This window comes from Peromyscus californicus, unplaced genomic scaffold, assembly GCF_007827085.1.
Source record: "Peromyscus californicus insignis strain IS unplaced genomic scaffold, ASM782708v3 Scaffold_14__1_contigs__length_90479793_seg_2, whole genome shotgun sequence".
Classification (NCBI taxonomy): domain Eukaryota; kingdom Metazoa; phylum Chordata; class Mammalia; order Rodentia; family Cricetidae; genus Peromyscus; species Peromyscus californicus.
In genome coordinates, this window is record NW_026294436.1 from 7,389,292 (window position 1) to 7,410,419 (window position 21,128).

General features: G+C 47.9%; 1 protein-coding gene across 7 annotated transcripts in view; it reads left to right on the top strand.

Moving 5' to 3' along the window:
• CUNH2orf76 (chromosome unknown C2orf76 homolog) overlaps window positions 1-21,128 on the top strand; it is a 134,069-nt gene that overhangs the window by 14,862 nt on the left and 98,079 nt on the right. For all 7 annotated transcript variants that reach the window (XR_008217842.1, XR_008217843.1, XM_052736750.1 and 4 more), the window contains exon 2: window positions 13,186-13,330. Coding sequence is in view for 5 of the 7 variants with exons in the window: in XM_052736750.1 (XP_052592710.1) it covers window positions 13,198-13,330 (133 nt within the window). In the remaining 2 variants the exon portion in view is untranslated. The remainder of the gene's footprint in view (window positions 1-13,185; window positions 13,331-21,128) is intronic.

Here is a 21,128-nt window from a genome sequence, read left to right on the forward strand (position 1 = left end):
AACTCATGTCCTCATGCTTTCAAGGCAAGTTCTCTACCAACTGACTGAGCCATTGTCTTAGTTTTGTGTCTTGTTGCTGTGATAGAATACTTTGGCAAAAACCACTTGTGGGAGAAAGGGTTTATTTTAGATAACAGTTCCAGGTCACAGTGCATCATAGTGGGAAAGTCAGGATGGCAGGAGCCCAAAGCAGCCAAACAGGGTCAAGAACAAAGAGCAGTCAATTAAGGAGTGCACGCTAGTTCAGCTCACTTTCTCCACTCTTAGAGACAGGACCCCTACCTAGGGAATGGTGTCACCCACAGTAGGAAGGTCTTCCCACTTCAATTAGCATAATCAAGATAAACGTCCCCCCAAGACACGCCCAGAGACCAACCAGTGTAGACAATCCTTCATTGAGACTCTCTTTCCAGGTGATTCTAGATTGTGAGGAGTTGACAGTTAGAACCAACCAGACAGCCATCTCATGAGTCCCACACACCCCACTCTTCGGGACAGAGTCTCTTGTACCCTGGACTGTTCTCAGACTCACTGCTTCCACCTCCTGAATTCTGGGGTTACAGCTGTGCACTGCCATGCCTGGTTTGATCAAACCCAGGTACTCTGCCAACCGAACCACATCTGCCTCCAGGTTATCTAAGTCTTGATTGGTGTTGACAGGAGACATGAAACTCTCGGGTCAGAGACAAAGGACTTTGTTGTTTATGGCACAGCCAATGGCACTTACCATAATTTCAGTTCCTCTCGCCCAAGAAGTCCCAGGGGTCAGGGCTGTGTGGCTCAGAATTGGTACACATACATGTGTTTGTGTCACAGCTGTAGAATCCCAATTTTAGGTAATCCAAACCTTTATAATAGGACCCCGAGCAACTTTCCTCTGAGGGAGACCCTCTCTTCGTTTTACCAGACGGTAACCAGCCCTGCCTGCTCTGCTGGTAGGAGGTCCCGTCTCTGTCTTGCTCAGCTGCTTGAAAGATGGTTTAAAACAGCAGCAGCCACCCACCACCTCTGCTCATAATGCATGCAAAATCTGTAAGAGACCAGCACAGAGGGATGGACCTTCTCCCTCATGATTGTGATCGAGGGAAATAGGTTCCTGTTCATGTGCCTTGTCTAAGAAGGAAAGTAATGGGCTGGAGAGGTGGCTCTGGGTACAGTGCTTACTTTACAAGCTTGAGGACCTGAGTTTACATTCCCCCAGAACCTACATAAAAAGCTGGACATACTCTGGTCATGGTGGGACATGCCTTTAATCCCAGCACTCCACAGGCAGAGGTAGAGGCAGGTAGATCTCTGTAAATTTGAGACTACCTTGATCTATACAATGAGTTCCAGGCCAGTTAGAGATATACAGTGAGGCCAAAAAAGCTGGACACAGTGGCCCTTGTTTGTAATCCTGACTCTGAGGAGGTGGAGACAAGTAGATCCCTGGAGCTCATTTGCCAGCCCAGTTAAGCTGAATCAGTGAGGTCTCAGTTCAGTGAGAGACCCTGTCTCATGAATAAGGTGGAGAGTGACTGAGGAAGACACCCTAATTAATAGCCTTGTAGACACACAGACAGATAGATGGACAGAGAGACATAAGAGGGAAACAGATGTGCATGAAACAGTCTTTCTCCCAAATCTGGAAAACTCGGCTGCCTTGGATCATTTTCTAAGCCTCACATGTCTTCAACCCAGAAAACAAGTGACTGCACATTTGCCCAAGATGAAGGGCCACGGCCAAGGCAAGTCCGGAGCTGTGTGTGTTGATGTCAGCAGGTCATAGACTCGAGGCGTGAGCAGGGATCTTGTGCTTATTTACTTATTTGGCATTGATAATGACCCATCCTCAGCTGCTGAGGTCACCATGTGATGAGCCCCAGCAACACGGGGGAACGTGTGGGAGTTATTAGATTAGCTCGTGTTTATTTTGAGCCTACCATGTTACTTAAATATCGGCAGGTGAAAGGTTTTTCTTTTAACTTATCTAAAAATGATCCAAATTTTAAAAGAATTCTTTTATTTTAGATTTTTTTATGTGTGTGTCTGTGTGGGGGCTTGTGCACGTGTGTGCCAATGCTCATGGAATTTCAGAAGAGGGCATTGGATTCCTTGAAGCTGGAGTTGTAAGTTGTCCTGAGTGTTGGGATCTGAACTCAGTTCTCTCCTAGTGCAACACACTCTTAACTAGTAAGCCAGCTGTGGTGGTTTCCGTGAGAATGGCCCCCACAGGCTCATATATTTGGATGTGTAGTCACCAGGGAGAGACACTATTGGAGAAAGATTAGAAAGTGTGGCCTTTTTGGAGAAGGTGTGCTCTGGTGGAGAAAGTATATCATTGGAGGTGAGCTTTGAGGTTTCAAAAGCCCATGTCAGGTCCCATCAATCTCAATCTCTCCCTCCCTCCCCGCTTCTGTCTCTCGGCCTACAGATCAGATGTAGTTCTCAGCTGCTTCTCCAGTACCACACCTGCCTGCCACCATGCTCTCTGCTTTCTGCCATGATGATCGTGGACTTCTAACCTCTGGAGCTATAAGCCGGCCCCCAGTGCTTTCCTTTATAAGAGTTGCTGTGGTCATGATGTCTGTTCACAGCAATAGAATAGTGACTAAGACACCATCTTTCCAGCTACAACCATTCTTGAATTAATGTTAGAAGTGGTTTTCTTAAAAAGTTTTGTCAGTGAAATACGTTCACACTGATCTTTCTAGAATAATAGTACTTTGGTTTATAGTGTGTAAGCAAACTAAAGAAAAAGGCAGAGTTTCCAAATGTTCCTTTGATTGTCACATGGTCCTAATTTTTAAGTTCTAGTTTTACATTACCAATTCTTATTATTGGTTTTAGATTTTTTTAAAATCATATATATTTATTTGTGTGTGTGTGTGGAAGGGCTACATACTGTAGTGTGTGAGGATGTCAGAGCACAACTTGGAGGTGTTAGCTTTCTACTTCTCCTGTGTGGGGCTCAGGGATTAAACTCAAGGCCTCATGCTTGTGTGGCAGGCACTTTTCCAACTGGGCCATCTCTCCAGTCCATTTTTCATCTTTTATACCTGGTCATCTGTGTTAGTTTTGTTACTCTTAGTTAATTTCTTGTTGTCGTGACCAAAATGCCCAAGAAAACAAGTTCAGGGGTGAAGGTTTCTTGGGGCTCACAGTTTCAGAGGGTTCAGTCCATTCATACAGGGAGGGTACAGCAGAGGGCTCAGTCCATCATGGCAAGGGGGATAGAGCTGAGTGGCTCATGTCACATGGGACAGGAAGTGGAGGAAAGAGGATATAGGAAGAGTCCAAGGCAAATATAGCCTCAAAGGACAAGCTCCCAGTGATCTCCTTCTTCCAGCCAGGCCTCACCTCCCACCATTCACTGCCTCCCACTGTGCCATTGTCCTCGGAGTTCATCTAATCCTTTCTTAGGTCAGAGTCCCCATGATCTAATGGTCTCCGCACACCTCCTAGACACACTCTGCACTCCGAGGGGTGCCCTATTCTCCTGTTTCTTCACCATGCCAACAACCAGCATTAACCACCTGGCAGCTGAGATGGGAGCCTGTGAAAGCACCTGCTGTGCAAGCCTGACTGTGTGAGCTCCATCCCTGAAACCCATCCCACGGCTGTCCCCTGACCCTGACTTGTGCAGTGTGGCATGCCCCCCCATGCCCACGCCCCTGCCCACGCCCATGCCCACGCAGGCACTAATGAATAAATAAAACAAGAAGCCACCACAGGATCACACATACAAGGCCAATTCATTTTTAAAGAAAACAGGGCCAGTGAGGAGGCTTATAGGTCAAAGCACTTGCTGCTAAGCTCGGTGACCTTAATTCCATCCCTGACTCATGGTCAAGAGAGACTCATGGTCAAGAGAGACCCGACTCTTATAGGCTGTCCTCCGACCTCCACATACCCCCACCCACCCTCAAAATAAAATTTAGAAACTTAAAACTGTAAACTTTTACACTTTTAATACTGATCTCTAAATATAGAGGAAACTAAGCATTTAAGGTAATATAAATATGATTTGTTTGTTTGTTTATAGATAAACCATACTTTTTGGAAAGCTGTACTTTGTACTTTCCCTCTGCAGTTATGACCTTTAAAGCAAATGGAAATTCTGAGTTTTGTAATACTCAAATTGATAGAATATATGTAACTCTAAAGTGATTCAGGTTTTTAAAATTATTCCACCCAAGTGCCTGTTCAAATTCCAGCCATACACAAAATCAGACATACAGACAAGTGGAATAGAATTGAGGACCCAGAAATAAACCCACACAGCTACAGCCACTTAATTCTGACAGAGGTGTCAGAAACATGCATTGGTTGGGAAAGCTTCAACAGGCAAGACAATAAAACCAAACACACAGCTCTCACCTTGCACAAACCTCAGTGTAAGGCCTGAAACTTAGAGAATGCTGGAGGGGAAAACTTGGAGATGCAAGCAGGGGCTTGGAAGCTGATCAGTGAAGAGCATGAGTTCAGTTCCCAGCACCCATGTCTGGCAGCTCTTAAAAGGCTCTAACTCCAGTTCCAGCGGATCTGATGCCTCTGACCACTACCACTGCATGTAAAGATACAGGCGTAGGCATCTGAGAAGGACTCCAGAAGCACAGGAAATAATCCTAAGAATTGACAGGTAGGATGAAATGCATTTAGAAGTACAGCAGAGGAAATGGTAAAGGCTACATACAGAATTGGAAAAAAAATCTTTACCAACATCGGACAGGGCACTGAGATGTAGAATATACAAATGGCTGGAAAAAGTACCAGAAAAAGCCAATCACCTGGTTAATAAACGTCCTAAAGAACTGAAAAGCTGCTACTCAAAAGAACAGACACATGTGGCCAACACATATTTGAAAAACAGAGCCCGCACCCTTAGCCGTCAGGGAACTGTAGATTAAAGCTGCATTGATAGTCTGTCTCACAGGGGTGCTGAGATTGCTCCGTGGTCACAGCACTTGCTGCTAAGCCTGAAGACTCGAGTTCAATGCCCAGGACTCATGTGGTGGGAAGAAATCTGAGATTCCATCTCACTTTAGTCAGAGTGGTTATCATGAAGAAGACAACGGGCAGTCGTCGCTGGTGAGGATGTGGGGAGAAGACAGCCATTGTTTGCTCCAGTGGGAATGTAAACTTGTGCGGCCACCACGGCAATCCCAAGGGAGGTTTCTCAGTTAAAGACAAGTCATCCAGCTAAACTAGTCTTGAATGTACACGTGAAGGACTCTAGAGCAGTGGTTCTCCATCTTCCTAATGCTGTGGCCCTTTAATACAGTTCCTCGTGTTGTGGTGACCCCCACCATGACATTATTTTTGTTGCTACTTCATAACTGCAATTTTGCTGCTGTCATGAACTGTAATGTAAATATCTGTTTTCTGATAGTCTTAGGGGACCCCTCAAAGGGGTCGCAACCCACAGGTTGAGAAACGCCGCTCTAAATCAGCATCCCACAGAGACTGCTCAACACAGTATCACTCCCATTTGCATCCATATTCCTGCAGAAGATATACTGTTACTCTTTTCTGACTAAATCACACACACACACACACACACACACACACACACACACACACACACTGCACTACACACCATACACTACATACCACACATCACACACACACAGACATGGCTGATTCTGTAATTCACTGTTGGTAACGGTGCTCCAGTAAGCATGGTGTGTGAGATGTGGGTTGTGTGGATCTCTCAGGTTGTTCCCTAGCACTGGGGTTCCAGGTCATATGGCAGTGCTTCTTACAGGTGTTTGAGGGTTTGTTTTGGGAACCCTCCATTCTGATTTTGATAGTGGCTGGACTGTAATGGCTCTACATCCTCACCAGTGTGTGTGTGTGTGTGTGTGTGTGTGTGTGTGTGTGTGTGTGTGTGTGTGTGTGTGTGTGCCCGCCTTGCGTGTGTTTGGAGGTGAAACACAACCTTCAGTGTCACTCCTCGGTACCTTCCCCTTTTTGGAGACAGGGTCTCTTAATAGCCTGGGACTTTGCTAAGTAGACTAGGCTAGCTCTCCCTGAGCTTCTAAGGATCTGCCTGTCTCTGCCTGCCGTATTGCCACTGGGATTCTAGGCATGTGCCACTGTACTGACTGTTCTTCCCCCTCCCCCCTCCCACACCCCTCCCTCCCTCCCTCCTTCCCCTCTCTCCTCCCCCCTCCCTCCCTCGAATCACTTCTAAGTTGACTCATCAGTTTTTAAACTGCATCTATTTATTTATTATATGTGTATGTGCTATGCCATAGCACATGTGTGGGGGTCCAGGACAATGGAGGGATCGTTCCTCTTCTTTCACTCTGTGGGTCCCAAGGGTCACACTCAGGACAGTAGGTTTGGCAGCACATCTTGGGCCATCTCCCCAGCCCCAACCATTTTTTTTAAATTTAAAAATGGCCTCTATATGTATGTGGTGGGGGTACATACTGGAGGTCAGAAGACAGCTTTCAGGAGTTGGTTTTTCCTTCCATTGTGTGGGGTCTGGACTCAAACTGAGGTTGTCCTGCTCAGTGGTAAGGGCGTTTACTTGCTGAGGCCCCTCACCACCCCTGTGCTGGCTGTTTCTGTAGATTCTAGTGGTCCAAACTTGGGTTCTCATGCTTATGAGGCAAGCGCTTTACCAACTCAACCGTCTCCCCGGCCCAACTTTTACTTTTTCATTTTGTTTTTAAATTTTTAAAAAGTAGCGATATTGTGTATGAGGGTCATAAATGTGCCACAGTGTGACAGAGAGGCCCAGAGAGCGCTCTGTGGAATTAGCCCCCGTCCCTTTGTTTTTGAAGACAGGGTTTCTCTGCAAAACCCTGGCTGTCTTGGACAGTTCTCCCTTTCATCTTCAGTCGGGCTCTGGGATTGAACTTGGGTCTTCAGGCTTTCACAGCAAGCGCCCAAGACAGGCAGAGCCATCTCGCTGGCCCCATCTTTCGCTGTACATAATACCCCCAGGTGTAGATCTGAACCATTGAGTGTTCGTAAGTGTGAGAAGGCCACGCACACAGAGCAAACAGCTTTTCACACACAGTCACTGTCATCGTCTGTGAATTCGATGTTGACCAACAGACATGCAGACAGAACGCGACAGTTTGTGTCTTGATCAGTTGACAGACGTGCCAGGACCAGAGGTTCCTAGGAGCCCCACCCCGTGGTTGTCTTCGCAGGGGTTCATGAGTTGTAAGTCATTGTTGAGAGCCGACTTCGTAGACACAAACTACATGAACAGCCAAAATCAAAGTGTAGTTACATGTTTTTCTCGAGCTGATATAGATCAGTGTAAAGCCCACAACCCAGTGTGATGTGAACATGTGTTTTCCATGTTTGTGGGAGTGTCAGGCCCTGGCGTTTCAGGAGCCAGCCTTGCTGGGTTTCTAGCTGTGCAGCTGGGAACTCTGCCAAGCGAGGAGGCACGCGGCCGGCTTGGGAAGTTGAAAAGTCCTGGAGTGTTGTGGCAGCCTGTCCCCGCTTTCCTTGGTTCCTGAATTTCTGTCGCTCAGAGGACTGGAGTCTGGAGGCCTCCTGGCTCTGGTGACCCTAAGCATGCTGGAGCCTGGGCCAGTGTGGCCCTCGGTTCTAAGGGAGGGCTTTGGAGGGGTCGTTGAGTATCTGGCTGCAGCGATGTGGCCACCAGGGAACCGGGTGCTCCAGCAGGCACCCGCCAGAACAGGTTTTGTAGATGGGAGGTTTAAAGACCTTCCTAAGCCCCGGGCTCTCTCCCTTTCAGAGCCCTGCCTGAGCCTGTACACTAGGGTGTCCCCATCTAAATTCAACTGAACTGCCTGTAATACAGAGACATTGAGTTGCTGTTGGATGCTCCAGTTTATAGATATTTCAATATTAATTTTAGTTTTAAAATGATTTTTTGTTGTTGGGAAACAATAAGGTTTTCTTTACATCTCCTTCCTTCTTTCCTCTCCTCTTCTCTGCCCATCTCCTTCCTCACCTCCCTTCCTCTCTTCCTTTTTTATCTCCCTCTTACTCTCCCTTCCCCTCTCTCTCCCACCCTTCCTTCCCTCCTGTATGTCCTTCCTTCACCCCTCCCTCCCTGCTCTACTCATCCCCTCTCCCCTCCCTTCCTCCCTCCCTCTCTGATGCCTTTTGGGGTGCTGTGGTCCAGCCTCGTGCTTTCCAGGCAGGTGTTGTACCGCTCGCTCTCAGCTTTCATACCTCTCCTGCGGCCCTGCGATGTTGTTGCAGCCCTGCTGATGTTGTTGCGGGGACTGCTCTGCTAGTGTGTCCCGGGAACGCAGGTTGTCCCCAACCCTGCTGTCAGCCAGCAAGCAGCCCTGATGCCCCCGATGCTCCTCATGTAGCCCAAGTGGCTGGATCTAGAAGAAAGCAAGCATGTCGTGTGTTTTCCTGTGAGGAACCCTTTAACAGGAGAGACAGGGCCAGAGCTCAGCCTAAGGGAGGAGGCACCGAGATTGAAGCTGTCCTACATTGGGAGTCTCTGACCTGCTTCCTGAAGGGTCCCATTGTTGGAGGGTGGAGACCCTGACAGTGGAAGGGTGTAGCCCAAACTTGGTGACTGTGTGGGAAGCCATGAGCTGTGATTGTAGCTGGAAGGACGCATGGAAAGTGGTTTGTGATGGTGAGGACTCCCAGGCTGGGCTGAGTGTGGGAGGAGCATGGGTTAGGATGGTGAGGACTCCTGGGCTGGGCTGAGTGTGGGAGGGGCGTGGGTTGTGATGGTGAGGACTCCTGGGCTGGACTGAGTGTGGGAGGGGCGTGGGTTGTGATGGTGAGGACTCCTGGGCTGGACTGAGTGTGGGAGGAGCGTGGGTTGTGATGGTGAGGACTCCCGGGCTGGGCTGAGTGTGGGAGGAGCGTGGGTTAGGATGGTGCGGACTCCCAGGTGGGGCTGAGACAAGCTCAGACTCCTTCCAGGCATGTGACTTGATTCTGGTGCCCCAACTGCTGCATGCTGTTTGGATTTATTTGCTGAGGTTCACTATGTAGCTGGAATATAACCACGTGATGCTGGGAATTGAGCCCAGGCTCCCCGTTCATGCTGAGCGTGTGCTCTGCCACTGAGTCCCATCTCCAGAGGAGGTTCCCATCTTTTGAAGGTCCTGCCCCCCCCCCATACCACTACACTGGGGGCCAAGTTTCTGATATACGCAGCACCAAGGGACACAACCCATGTCTGAACCACGCTAGTCTAGATACGTGCCATCACTCTTGGTGCACGCTTCCTTTGCGCATATGTGTGTGTGCTCACGTCTGTGGGAGGAGTTGCATACATACCGTGGTGTGCATGTGGAGATCAGAGGACAACCTCGGGGTTGGTCCTCCCCTTCCACATTTTGTTTATTATTTTGTTTTTTTATTTATTTTTAAAGATGTACCTCTATGTATGTGTCTGTGTCTATGTATTCCACATGTGTACAGGTGCTCAAGCAGGACAGAAGAGGGTACTGGGTCCCGTGAAGCAGGAGTTACAGATGTGTGTGAGCCAGCTGATGTGGGACTTAAGAGCGGAACTCTGATCTTTTGGAAATGTAGAAAGTGCTCGTAACTGATGAGCCGTCTCTCCAGCCCTTATTATTTATTATTTCTTTGTTTTTTTTGTTGTTGTTGTTTTTTTGTTTTTTTGAGACAGGGTTTCTCTGTGTAGCTTTGCGCCTTTCCTGGAACTCACTCTGTAGACCAGGCTGGCCTTGAACTCACAGAGATCCGCCTGCCTCTATTTATTATTTCTAATTTATGTGCCTGGATCTGGGTCAGTGTAGGGTTTGTGTACATCAGCAGTTCTCAACCGATGGGTTACGACCACTTTGGGGTTGAATGATCCTTTCACAGGGGTCGCCTAAGACCATAAGAAAATAGATATTCACATTATGATTCATAACAATCGCAAAATTATAGTTATGAGGTAGCAACAAAAAAAATTCTATAGCTGAGGGTCACCACACCGTGAGGAACTGTGTTAAAGGGTCACAGCATTAGGAAGGCTGAGAACCACTGGTGTACACAGATGCAGGTGCCCATGGAGGCCGGAAGAGGGCATCGGATCCCTGGAGCTGGAATTACAGATGGTTGTGAGCTGCCTGACATGGGTGCTGGGAATCGAACTCAGTCCCTCTGTAAGAGCAGTGAGTGCTCCTAACTGCTGAGCCATCTCTTTCTCCAGCCCCTTCCACCTTGTTATCCCCCTCTCTGTATGGCAGGCTAGCTGGCCTGCAAGCTTCTGGGAGTCTCTTGTCTCCACTTCCCATCTCTTCACAGAAGCACTGGAATAAGTCTGGCTTTCTATGTGTTCTGAGGAGCTGAACTCACTCCTCACTCTTGGACAGTAAGCATTTTACCCACTGAGCAGTCTCCCTCGACTGCCTCCTTTATTTCTTGTGAGATTGCTGGAGAAGCCAGGCCATGCCTCCAGTAGACTTCCTTAGCCTTGGACCTTGGCTGGTACCTCTGGTGTCAATGAACTTGGCCTCACACCCTCTCTGTCAGAGCGGATACACTGGAAGCTCTGGGCCTGATGCATTCATTGAGATTGGCTGGTGCGTTTGGATGCTGTCATCCAGTGGCTGGCTGCATTGGTGTCTCCATTCTAAGCTCTCTGCCAGTCTCTTACCTGATGGTTTTAGTACTCTGTTATTCAGTGTATTCCCTCCATTCATGATTTTAGCAGGCTTGTCTGAATGTCTTAGTTAGGGTTTCTATTGCTGTGAAGAGACACCATGACCACAGCAACTCTTGTAAAGGAAAAACATTTAATGAGCTGGCTTACAGTTCAGAGGTTCAGTCCATCATCATCACGGCAGGACATGGCGATGTACAGGCAGACATGTGCTGCAGAAGTAGCCGGGTGTCTTACATCTTGACCTGCAGGAACAGGAAGCAGTCTCAGTCTCACACTGAGCGAAGCTTGAACAAAGGAGACCTCAAAGCCCGCCCTCACAGTGACATACTTCCTCCAACAAGGCCACAACTACCTCAAGGCCACTCCCTTTGGGGGCCATTTTCTTTCAAACCACCATACTGAATGATTTTTAGAAACTTTTATTTTGAGATAGTTTTACATGAAATCGTTATAAATAATGCAGAAAAGAGTTCCTATACCTCTCTGCCAGTGTCCCCCAGTGGTGGTACCTGGCTTGACTGTAAGTCTATTTTCATGGCTAGACAACTGCTGTTGGCACAACCCTGACTTCTGTTCAGATTTCACTAGTTTTACATGTACTTGTATGTGTATGTCTAGGCATGTCTATGTGTGCATGCATTTATTTTATGTGATTTTATCACATGTGTAGATAAAGATGGATAACGTCGTAGTCAAGAACCAGAGCGTGGGCTGGAGGGATGGTTCAGGGGGTAAAGATGCTGGCTGCAAAACCTGAGTTCGATCCACGTGGTGGAAAGGGAGAACTGAGTCCCACCAGTTGTCCTCTGACCTCCACATGGGTACCACGGCACAGTGTAACCAAATGCACACACACGATAAGCAAGCAAGCAAGTACGTAAATAAGTAAACAAATAAATAAGTAGATAGATAGATAAACAAGTAAATGTAGTGAGGTTGAAAACCTGGGCTGGAGAGATGGCTCAGTCAGTAAAACACTTGCCTTGCGAACATGAGGACCTGAGTTTGGATCCCCAGGACCCAAACTCACGTTAAAATTCCCGGAGTGGTGCTGTGTTTGGAGACAGGTGTGTCCCCGGAAGCTCATTGGCTGCCTAATGTTGGCCAGTTTGGTAAGATTTCAGGCTAATGAGAATCGGTGCCTCAAACAAAAAGTAGAAGGCATCCCTTAGGATCCTCTTCTGTGAGGAGACGCCACGACCACGGCAACGCTCCTAAAGGGAAGCATTTAACTGGGGCTGGCGTACAGTCCAGAGGTTTGGTCCATTGTCATCACTGTGGGAAGCATGGCAGCACGGCACACCGGCAGACATGGTGCTGGAGAAGCAGCTGAGAGGTCCGCATTTGGATCCTCAGGCAGCAGGAAGAGAGACACTGGCCCTCTCTTGAGCATTTGGGACCTCAAAGCTCACCCCTAGTGACACATTTCCTCCAGCAAGGCCACACCGACTAACAGTGCTGCTTCCTGATGACCAAGCATTCAAATATGTGAGCCTATGGGGGCCGTTCCTATTCATACCACCCCAGCACCCCAGGAGCAACATGTGACACTGTCTTCTGACCTCTACCCATACATGCAACATACATGCACCTATGCACTCACATGTACATGAACACAACAGGACATTCAGGGCTCAGTGGAAGAGCACAGACCAAGGACATGCCAGGCTCTGAGTCTGTGCCCCAGCATGCAGAAGAGATTTAGAATATTTGTTCACAAGATCCCTGAAATCATGGATTGTGCCAATAATCATTAAGTGCCTCAGTATGTTAAACATTTTTATTTTGTGGATGTGTGTTGAACTATTGTTTGGTAGCTTTTAGGACTGTGTTTTTCTGAGGAGAATATGAAGGAAGTAATGAGGAATGCTGTAATAACCAATATTGGAATTATCAAGAGATTTATTAGGCTTATTAGCCATGAGACAAGATTAGATGAACCCTTACTTTATTTTATGGGGAAAATCTATTTCAGGTTTTATAGGAGCCGTTTCATTATAGCTAATATGCTAATTTTAATTAAAAATTATTTGGTGCATTCAAATAGTAAACTCCTTAGCTCTCCATGCTTAATGTGCTGTATCTTTCCCCAAACTTAGTAAAACAGTTGGACAAGCACTCAGTTTTTCAGAGAGACTTTCTGAGCCAAGTTTATGTGGCTTATTTGTGTGTTATGGACTATTTCAGACAAATTGAAAGACATAAAAATAGCGCACTGTCCCTATATTTAATATTTTACTTAAGATGCATAGAATATTGCCAATTATTAAGGCCCCTGCCACTGACTAAGAAATGACTTTTATTTATTTTAATGTGCGTATGTATGTGTAGTGTGTGCATGTGTGTTTGGGTGCACATGTGTGCGTGTGGAGGAGGCCTGAGGTTGGCAATGGATGTCTTCCTCGGTCAGTCTCCATTTATTGAGGCAGAGCTACCAGTTCTGGCTGGCCTTGCCAGCCAGATTGCCCTGGGTGTCTCTTGTCTCTGACTCCCAAGCGCTGGGTTTGCAGCAGTCTCCCATACGGGCCCAGCTTCTGTGTGGATCTGAGCTCTGCTCACTCACTCTTTCACGGCAATGCCTTTATCCACTTTACCCATGTGTCTTACCACAGGTGTCTCTACACATGGCTGCTGAGGAAGCAATCCTCACAGTTCGCCTCATCCGGTCATTTGAGCATCGAAATTTCAAGCCTGTGGTATATCATGGAGTTAATTTGAACCAAACTGTGAAGGAATTTATAATATTTCTAAAGCAAGGTATGAGAAATAGAGTTGCTTTGTTTCATTTGTATTTTGACAGTGAAAAACATCTGACTGTGATGTTAAAAATAATCTTTGAAAAGTACAAAATTAGGCTGGGCCTAGTGGTGCACACCTGTAATCCCAGCGCTCAGGACGTAGAGCCAGGAGAATTGTGATTTCAAAGCTAGCGTCGGCTATCTAGCAAGTTTTAGGCCAGCCTAGACTACATAGTGACGTTTAGGCTAGCCTGGGTTACATAGCTGTATTTATGCATAATTAAAAAAAAAATCAACCAAGAACAGCACTGAAGTAGTTCTTCCCCAGTCCAGAAGTGCTTTGGAAGCTGGTGCTCACAGGGGCCAGGCTGGCTGTGTCCTGGACCCTGCCACCAGCTGCCCCAGTTTGTCAGTGAATAGTGTGAACACACTCACCAGGAGTTATAACCATCATGTTTAGCCTCAAACAGACTAAGGTCCAGGGCAGGGGGGGTGACTGTCTAGTGTGTGCCACACAAGCATGAGGAGAATATGTGTTTGATCCTCTAGAACCCAGGTAATAAAGGAATAGAGGTGTGAACCTGTAATCTCACTGGGGAGGTGGAGAAAGTATCCCTGGGGCTCACTGTCTGACCCGCCTGCCTCATCCCACACAACTTGGGTCCCAGAACCCTGGCTAGGGATGGCAAGGGAATGAAGGAAGGACAGACACACAGACGACTGAGCTGGGAACAGGATGGGGTGGGGGTTGGCTGGTCTTGGTCGGAGGTCTCTGTAGGCGAGCAACCCCAGGCTGTTAGCTTCTGGGAGGAGGGCACTGCAGTTGTTAATCTTTGCACACACTGATCCATAATCACTCATGCCCAGGCTTTGCCGTCCCTCTTGAGCCTGGCCCATATGGGTAATGGCTTTGCCAGTTTACCCTGGACCAATTGGTCTCGGAGTCCTTAACAGGCCTTGCTTATGTCAAAATACACGTTTACTCAGGACTTCGCTTACTCCTGGCTTCCTCTGCCCCTTGCATCTGTCTAACAGAGTTGGTGAGTTCCAGGTACAGTGAGAAGCCTGTCTCAAAAAATAAGGCGGAGAGAGATTGAGGAAGACATCCGGTATTGACATCTGGTCTCCACACACACATATGCATACATAAACATGTATGTACACACAAAGAAAATCAGGTCCACCCATAAGGAGTTTATCTTTGGAGACTGAATGGGAAGGGCATGGAATGCAGCTGACTGTGTCGTTTCCCAGCACACAGGAGCCTTGCTGGGCAGTGTGGCTAGGGCAGCAGGGAGCTGAAGCAATCAGGAGAGACTGGATCACTGTGGTCACAGAGACGTCACTCTTTACACTTTTCATATTTATTTATAGTGTGTGTGTGTGTGTGTGTGTGTGTGTGTGTGTGTCTGTGTGTGTGTGTCTGTCTGTCTGTCTGTATACATGGTGTGTATGTGTGGGGGGTGCTTGTGCCACAGTGTGGAAGTCAGAGGACAGTTTGCAGGATCAGGTTCTCGCCCTCCACCCAGAGGGTCCTGGGAATTGAACTCAGGTCGTCAGGCTTGGCAGCAGGTGCTTCTACCAGCTGAGCCATCAAGCTGGCTGGGAAATGGAAGTCTTCTGGTACTGCTTATCATTCTGAGGCTGCAGAGGGTGGAAGCACAGTCCTTGTCCTGAGATGGCCTTACTACTCTTCATACTGAAGCGTTCCACAGGCATCTGATACAGTCTCTAGCATATGCATTTATTCCTTTTGTTTTTGTTTTGTTTTGTTTTTGAGACAGGGTTTCTCAGTGTAGCTTTGTGCCTTTCCTGGAACTCACTCTGTAGCCCAGGCTGGCCTCAAACTCACAGAGATCCGCCTGCCTCTGCCTCCCGAGTGCTGGGATTAAAGGTGTGTGCCACCACTACCCGGTGTGTTTATTCTTTTAAGTGAGGTGAAATTAATATAGAGTACAGTGCAGTTTTTAACAGATAGTTCCATGAATTGAAAACTATGTGACTTTATATTTTTACTGTTTTATTTTTCCATTTTTGTGTGTGTGTGTACACGCATGCATGCATGAGGAAGCCTGAGGATGATGTTGGGAATCCCCTTCTGTTGCTCTTCAACCTTATTCATTGAGGCACAGAGTCTCTCAGTCAAACCCAGAGTTCACTGACAAGCTGGTTTTGTTAGCCAGCTCAATCTAGATACCTCTGTCTCTGCCTTCTGAGGTTGGAATTATAACATGCTATTGCTGTGAAGAGACACCATGACCATGTAACTCTTATAAAGGAAAACATTTAATTAGGGCTGGCTTACAGTTCAGAGGTTCAGTCCATTATCGAGAAGCGTGGCAGCATGCAGGCAGACATGGTGCTGGAGAGGGAGCATCTTGAGTTTTACTTCTTGATCCTCAGGCAACAGGAAGTGAACTGTCTCCCATAATGGGCATAGCTTGAGCATATGAGACCTCAAAGCCCACCCCCACAGTGACACACTTCCTCCAACGAGGCCACACCTTCTAATAGTGCGACTCCCTATAGGCCAACCATTCAGACACATGAGTCCATGGGGCCCTTCCTATTCAAACCACCACACACACCCACCGGGCTCTTGGGGTCTGAACTCTGGTCGTCATATGTATGTGGCAAGTGGTTTAACCACTGAGTCATCTTCCCAGACTGTGTGTATGCAGGCTGTGTGTGCAGGCTGTGTGTGCAGGCTGTGTGTGCAGGCTGTGTGTGTGCAGGCTGTGTGTGTGCACGTGTGTGCAGGCTGTGTGTGTGCACGTGTGTGCAGGCTGTGTGTGTCGTGATAGTGAAGGCTGCCGGAGCTACTTTCCAGGGACTTGAAAGCTGCTTTTGTTTAAAGCCCTCACTTTTCTCTTGGGTCTGTTGGTGACAAAGTGGGCATTTCTGCATTCATGTCTCGTCTGTCCCCTTGCCACTCTAACGTTTGGGTCACATTGTGTAGACATCTCAGTCACTTCGTGTGTACTTGGGGGGTGGTAAACAATCGCTTGCACTAAACTCATCCAATCCTTCTTCTCTCTTTAAGGTGTCAAGATGGGGGTGGCTGATACACTTTCCAGGTTTCAAGCCGGTGTATATAACCTGTGGCCTGAGGGCCACGTGTGCCCTAGAAATGATCCACATGCACAATCGTAAGGTTGCTTAGGGAGCTGGATAGGTGGCCCAGTGGCCAAGAGCGCTGGCTGTTCTTGCAAAGGGCCTGGGTTTGGTTCCTAACACTGAGTTCCAGGATCCGAGGCTCTCTTTTGGCCTCTGTCAGCGCTGTGCTGCATGCATGTGGTACACACACAGACAAGTGCACGAATAATTTTAAAAACTAAAACCAGGATGATATTTTTCTCTTCTCTCTTTTTTCAACCTGGTTAGGCTATTCTTGGGCATGATCGTCTTAGATGCCATATCTGTTCCAATGAGCACCACGGTGTTGTGATTGCACGTGTGCTGACCACCGATTTCACTGATTGCACGTGTACTGACCACCGATTTCACTGATTGCACGTGTACTGACCACCGATTTCACTGATTGCACGTGTGCTGACCACCGATTTCACTGACTGCACGTGTACTGACCACCGATTTCACTGATTGCACGTGTGCTGACCACCGATTTCACTGATTGCACGTGTACTGACCACCGATTTCACTGATTGCACGTGTGCTGACCACCGATTTCACTGATTGCACGTGTGCTGACCACCGATTTCACTGATTGCACGTGTGCTGACCACCGATTTCACTGATTGCACGTGTGCTGACCACCGATTTCACTGATTGCACGTGTGCTGACCACCGATTTCACTGATTGCACGTGTACTGACCACCGATTTCACAGCCCCGTCCCGTTCCACTCCATGGGGACGGGGCCTAAGAATGTGCAGCCTCCTTCCTTCCCTTTCCTAAGCCCTCTGCTCTTCCCTTGCCTCACTTACACTGAGTGAAGATGTGTTTTTTCAGGCTGCTGGGACGGCTTAATGGATAAAAGCACTTGACACCAATCCTGAGGAGCCAAGTTCAATCCACGTGGTGGAAAAAGGGAGCTGACTCTGCTCTGGCCACCAAAAGTGCACCATGGCATGTGTGTCCACAATGATAAACAATAAATAAACAAAATATTTTAAAAATTGACGTGTTTTTCCAAGGCATTGGCCTGTTGTCTTTCTGGTTTTATAGGCATCTTGAGTAAATATTTTTATAAAGATTTTTAAATTTTATTTTATGTGTGTGTGAGTATGTTTACCACATGCATGCAGTGCTCATGAAGGCCAGGAGAGGGCACTAGTTTCTCTGGAATTGGGGGATGGACAGTTGTGAGCTGCCATCTGTGTGGGTTCTGGAGCTGAACCTGGGTTTTTCTGCAAGAGCATCAAGGGCTCTTAGCTGCTGAGCCATCCCTCCATCTGTGAGTGAGCTGTTTCCTTGCTCTAACTACTCACCCTAATTCCTCGGGCTCTCTTTGTGAGAGGTAAAGGAACGGGCTTGGTTTGGTGACAGGCTTCCTTTGCTGTCGTTAAAGTAGTTCACGAAGTAACTTCTGACTTACGCTTAGAGTATAAAGTTTTGCTGCCATATTCTTTTTTGCCTTCAAGACAGGGTTTCTCTGTGTTGCCCTGGCTGTCCTGGAACTCGCTCTGTAGACCAGGCTGGCCTTGAACTCAGATCCATCTGCCTCTGCCTCCCAAGTGCTGGGATTAAAGGCGTGCGCCACCATACCCAGCTATCTGTTGCCGTGTTCTTTATTATTAGGGGGTATTGATATTTCATACTAAGAAATAATGTTAATGGGGGGGTAACTTTTCCCCACTCGTAAGTTCTTTTAAAAAATCTGTATGTGTATGGTGTGTGCCTATGTGTGTGCACCCCCCCCCACACACACACACTTGTGTGTCCCAGAGCACACATGGCAGTCAGGGGACAACTCTGTGTCTGTCCTCCCCTTCCGTCTCATTTGAGACAGGGTGTTTTGTATCTTCTGCTTCTGGCGATTTTCTGCCTTTCATTTGCCTGTAGCTCTAGTATTATGGACATGTACTACCATGCCAGGCTAGACGTGGACTCGGGATTCAATCGGGTCTTCACACTTGCAGGGCAAGGACAAGCACGTGCATTACCCACTGAGCCGTCCGCCCCGGTTCCAGCCTCATAAGTTCTCAGTTGAAAGAGACAGATAAACAAGAGAAAGACCAGCAGGAGTTATTGCTGAGTGCACGCCATGTGTGTGGGATTCCTAGAGAGTGAAAAATTCTCAGAGAAGTGACCGGACAAGGAAGACGACTTTGGATACCTAGGGGTGGAAGCTTGTAGACCAGGGAGTAGAGAAGGAGGGGTAGCTGAAGCTTTGTGGTATGGCACACTCTGATGCCCCCTGCAGGCTGATGAGGGGCATAACAGCCTTCTAAGGTTGCTCTGGGAGAAAGGGTGTAGCTTTGTCATAGGCAAACAGGGAGGGCAGAGAGCACTAGACATCAGCTTTTCGCTCCAAACAATCCTTGTGCCAGGTAGGCATATATCGGGATGGCATGTTCTGGTCACTTCCAGTGCCAATTACAGAGTGGCCTGCTTTTTGAAAGTCATTCCTCAGCATATGTGAAGTTTGATTTCTACAGAGTTATTTTCAAATTCTTTTATCATTTTTAATACATTTTGTTTATTTTCTGTCTGTGTGTGCATGTGTTCATGCCCGTGCCAACCTGCTTGTGCATGTCTATGCGCATGTGTGTACCGCAGAGTGTGTGAGTGGAGGAGGAAGTCATTCTCTCCTTCTCCCACGTGGGGCCCAGGGATTGAACACAGACCGTCAAGCTTGGTGGCATGTGCGTTTACCTGCTGCTGAGCCGTCTCCCGGCCCGCATGTTCACGTCTCCACGGATGCCGAGGGCTCTCGTGTTTCTTGGCATCGGTGCAGCAAGAGCGTGATGTTCCTTGTCAGGCAGGATGGGACCCTCTTGAAGTCCTCAGGAACAAGATGTGATTTTCAGGTTGCTATGGTGGCACAGGAAGTCGTGGTCCCCTGGGTCACTCTGTTCCTCGCCTCCCAGGTACCATAGAATGATTCATTCACAGTAACTATTGGTTACCTCTGTCCCCAACAGAATGGTGGTGCCTGTCACAGCTAGATGCTCAGGCCTGCCTGCTTGACCTTTCAGCAGCCACAGCAGCGACATAACTACGACCTGTTTCTACTGAGTATGTGGGAAAGTGTAGCCATGAAAGTGAGCCTGGGGTGCCAGAGATGTCACTTAGTCGGTAGAGCGCCTGAGTCCTAAACACTGCATGAACTGGGTATGGTGGTGCACACCTGTAATCCAGCGCTCAGGAGGTGGGGGCAGGAGAACCAGGAGTTCAAGGTCATCCTCAGCTACTTAGGGACTTGGAGGCCAGCTTGTGTCACAGGAGACTTGGAAGTTACTTCTGTGCACAGTCTATAGTTGAAGATCAGGGAGTTATTGCTCACTCCCTGAGGGTGGGCTTTCTGTATCATTTGTATTAATGAGTTTATTTATATTTATGTTTATATTTTTTTTGACTTGCTTGCATGGTTATAGCCCTGGTGTTTGGTTTCAGTTGGTATTCCTGGCATGTGTGCACATGTATACACATGCATGTGTGTTAAGTGTTTCATTTTTGGTACAAGATATTCCAGTCCGCAGCCACCAGGCGTCACTAATTACCTCCTTGGAGCCTTGGTACTCACAACTGCCAGGTGAAGGGGTTGACAGTGTCTCTCCTTCTGGAGGGTTTCTGAGTGCCTGCCACACACCAGGGATGATTTTTAGATAGTAACTACACAGTGAGAAAAGCAGACTGTGGTCTCTACGCAAGATTTGAGAAGACAGTCTGTGGTGTCTTAATCTTCAGGGATTTATGAATTAGCAGAGAATGGAGACATTTCAGGTAAACCAGCATGGCTATACCAGCATCCAAGGAGCTAGTGCCCATGGGGCTGTGGGTAGTCATGACAGCAGAGTGGGGGTGCAAAGGAAGGTGTGTTGGTCATGGCCCCCTCTCTCTGTGTCTCCACACGACAGTAGCGTCAGGACCAGTTCTTCACCTGATTACTTTCAGGGAGTCCATCGTCTGGCTCAGGGCACAGCGTCTGATCTGCCCTCAGTGGCCAAGCCTGATATGGATTCTCCTCCTCTCCCTTCCCTCTCCCCACCGCCTCTCCTTCTAGCCTGTACACTGTTTGTTTTTGAAAACTGCTGGAAACACAGCTCGGAGGCTAAGGGCTCTTCTTGTTCTTCCAGAGGACACAAGTTTGGCTCCCATCACCCATGGTGGGCGGCTCACAACTGCCTAAAACTCCAGCTCCAGGGGATCCAACCCCCAGGCCTGTGCGGTCACCTGCGGTCATGTGTATATACCCTCCCCTATACCCATAATTAATAAAAATAAATCTTGAGGAAAAATAATGATTTATTTTTATGAGACAGGATCTCATGTAGCCCAGGCTGGACTCAAACTTTTCTGTGTAGCCAAAGATGACCTTGAACTTCTAATCCCCCCGCCTCAACTTCCCCAAGTACTAGGACTATAGACGTGTATCACCATGCCCAGTTTACGCAGTACTGGGATGGAAACCCAGGGCTTCATGTATGCACATGTGTGTTTGGGTGCACATTTAGGTGAGCACACATTTGTGTGGAGGCCTGAGGTCAGTGTCCAGTGTCTTCCGTTGACCCAGGGCCTCATGTATGCACATGTGTGTTCGGGTGCACATTTAGGTGAGCACACATTTGTGTGGAGGCCTGAGGTCAGTGTCCAGTGTCTTCCCTTGGTCATTCTCCACCTTCATGTTTGGA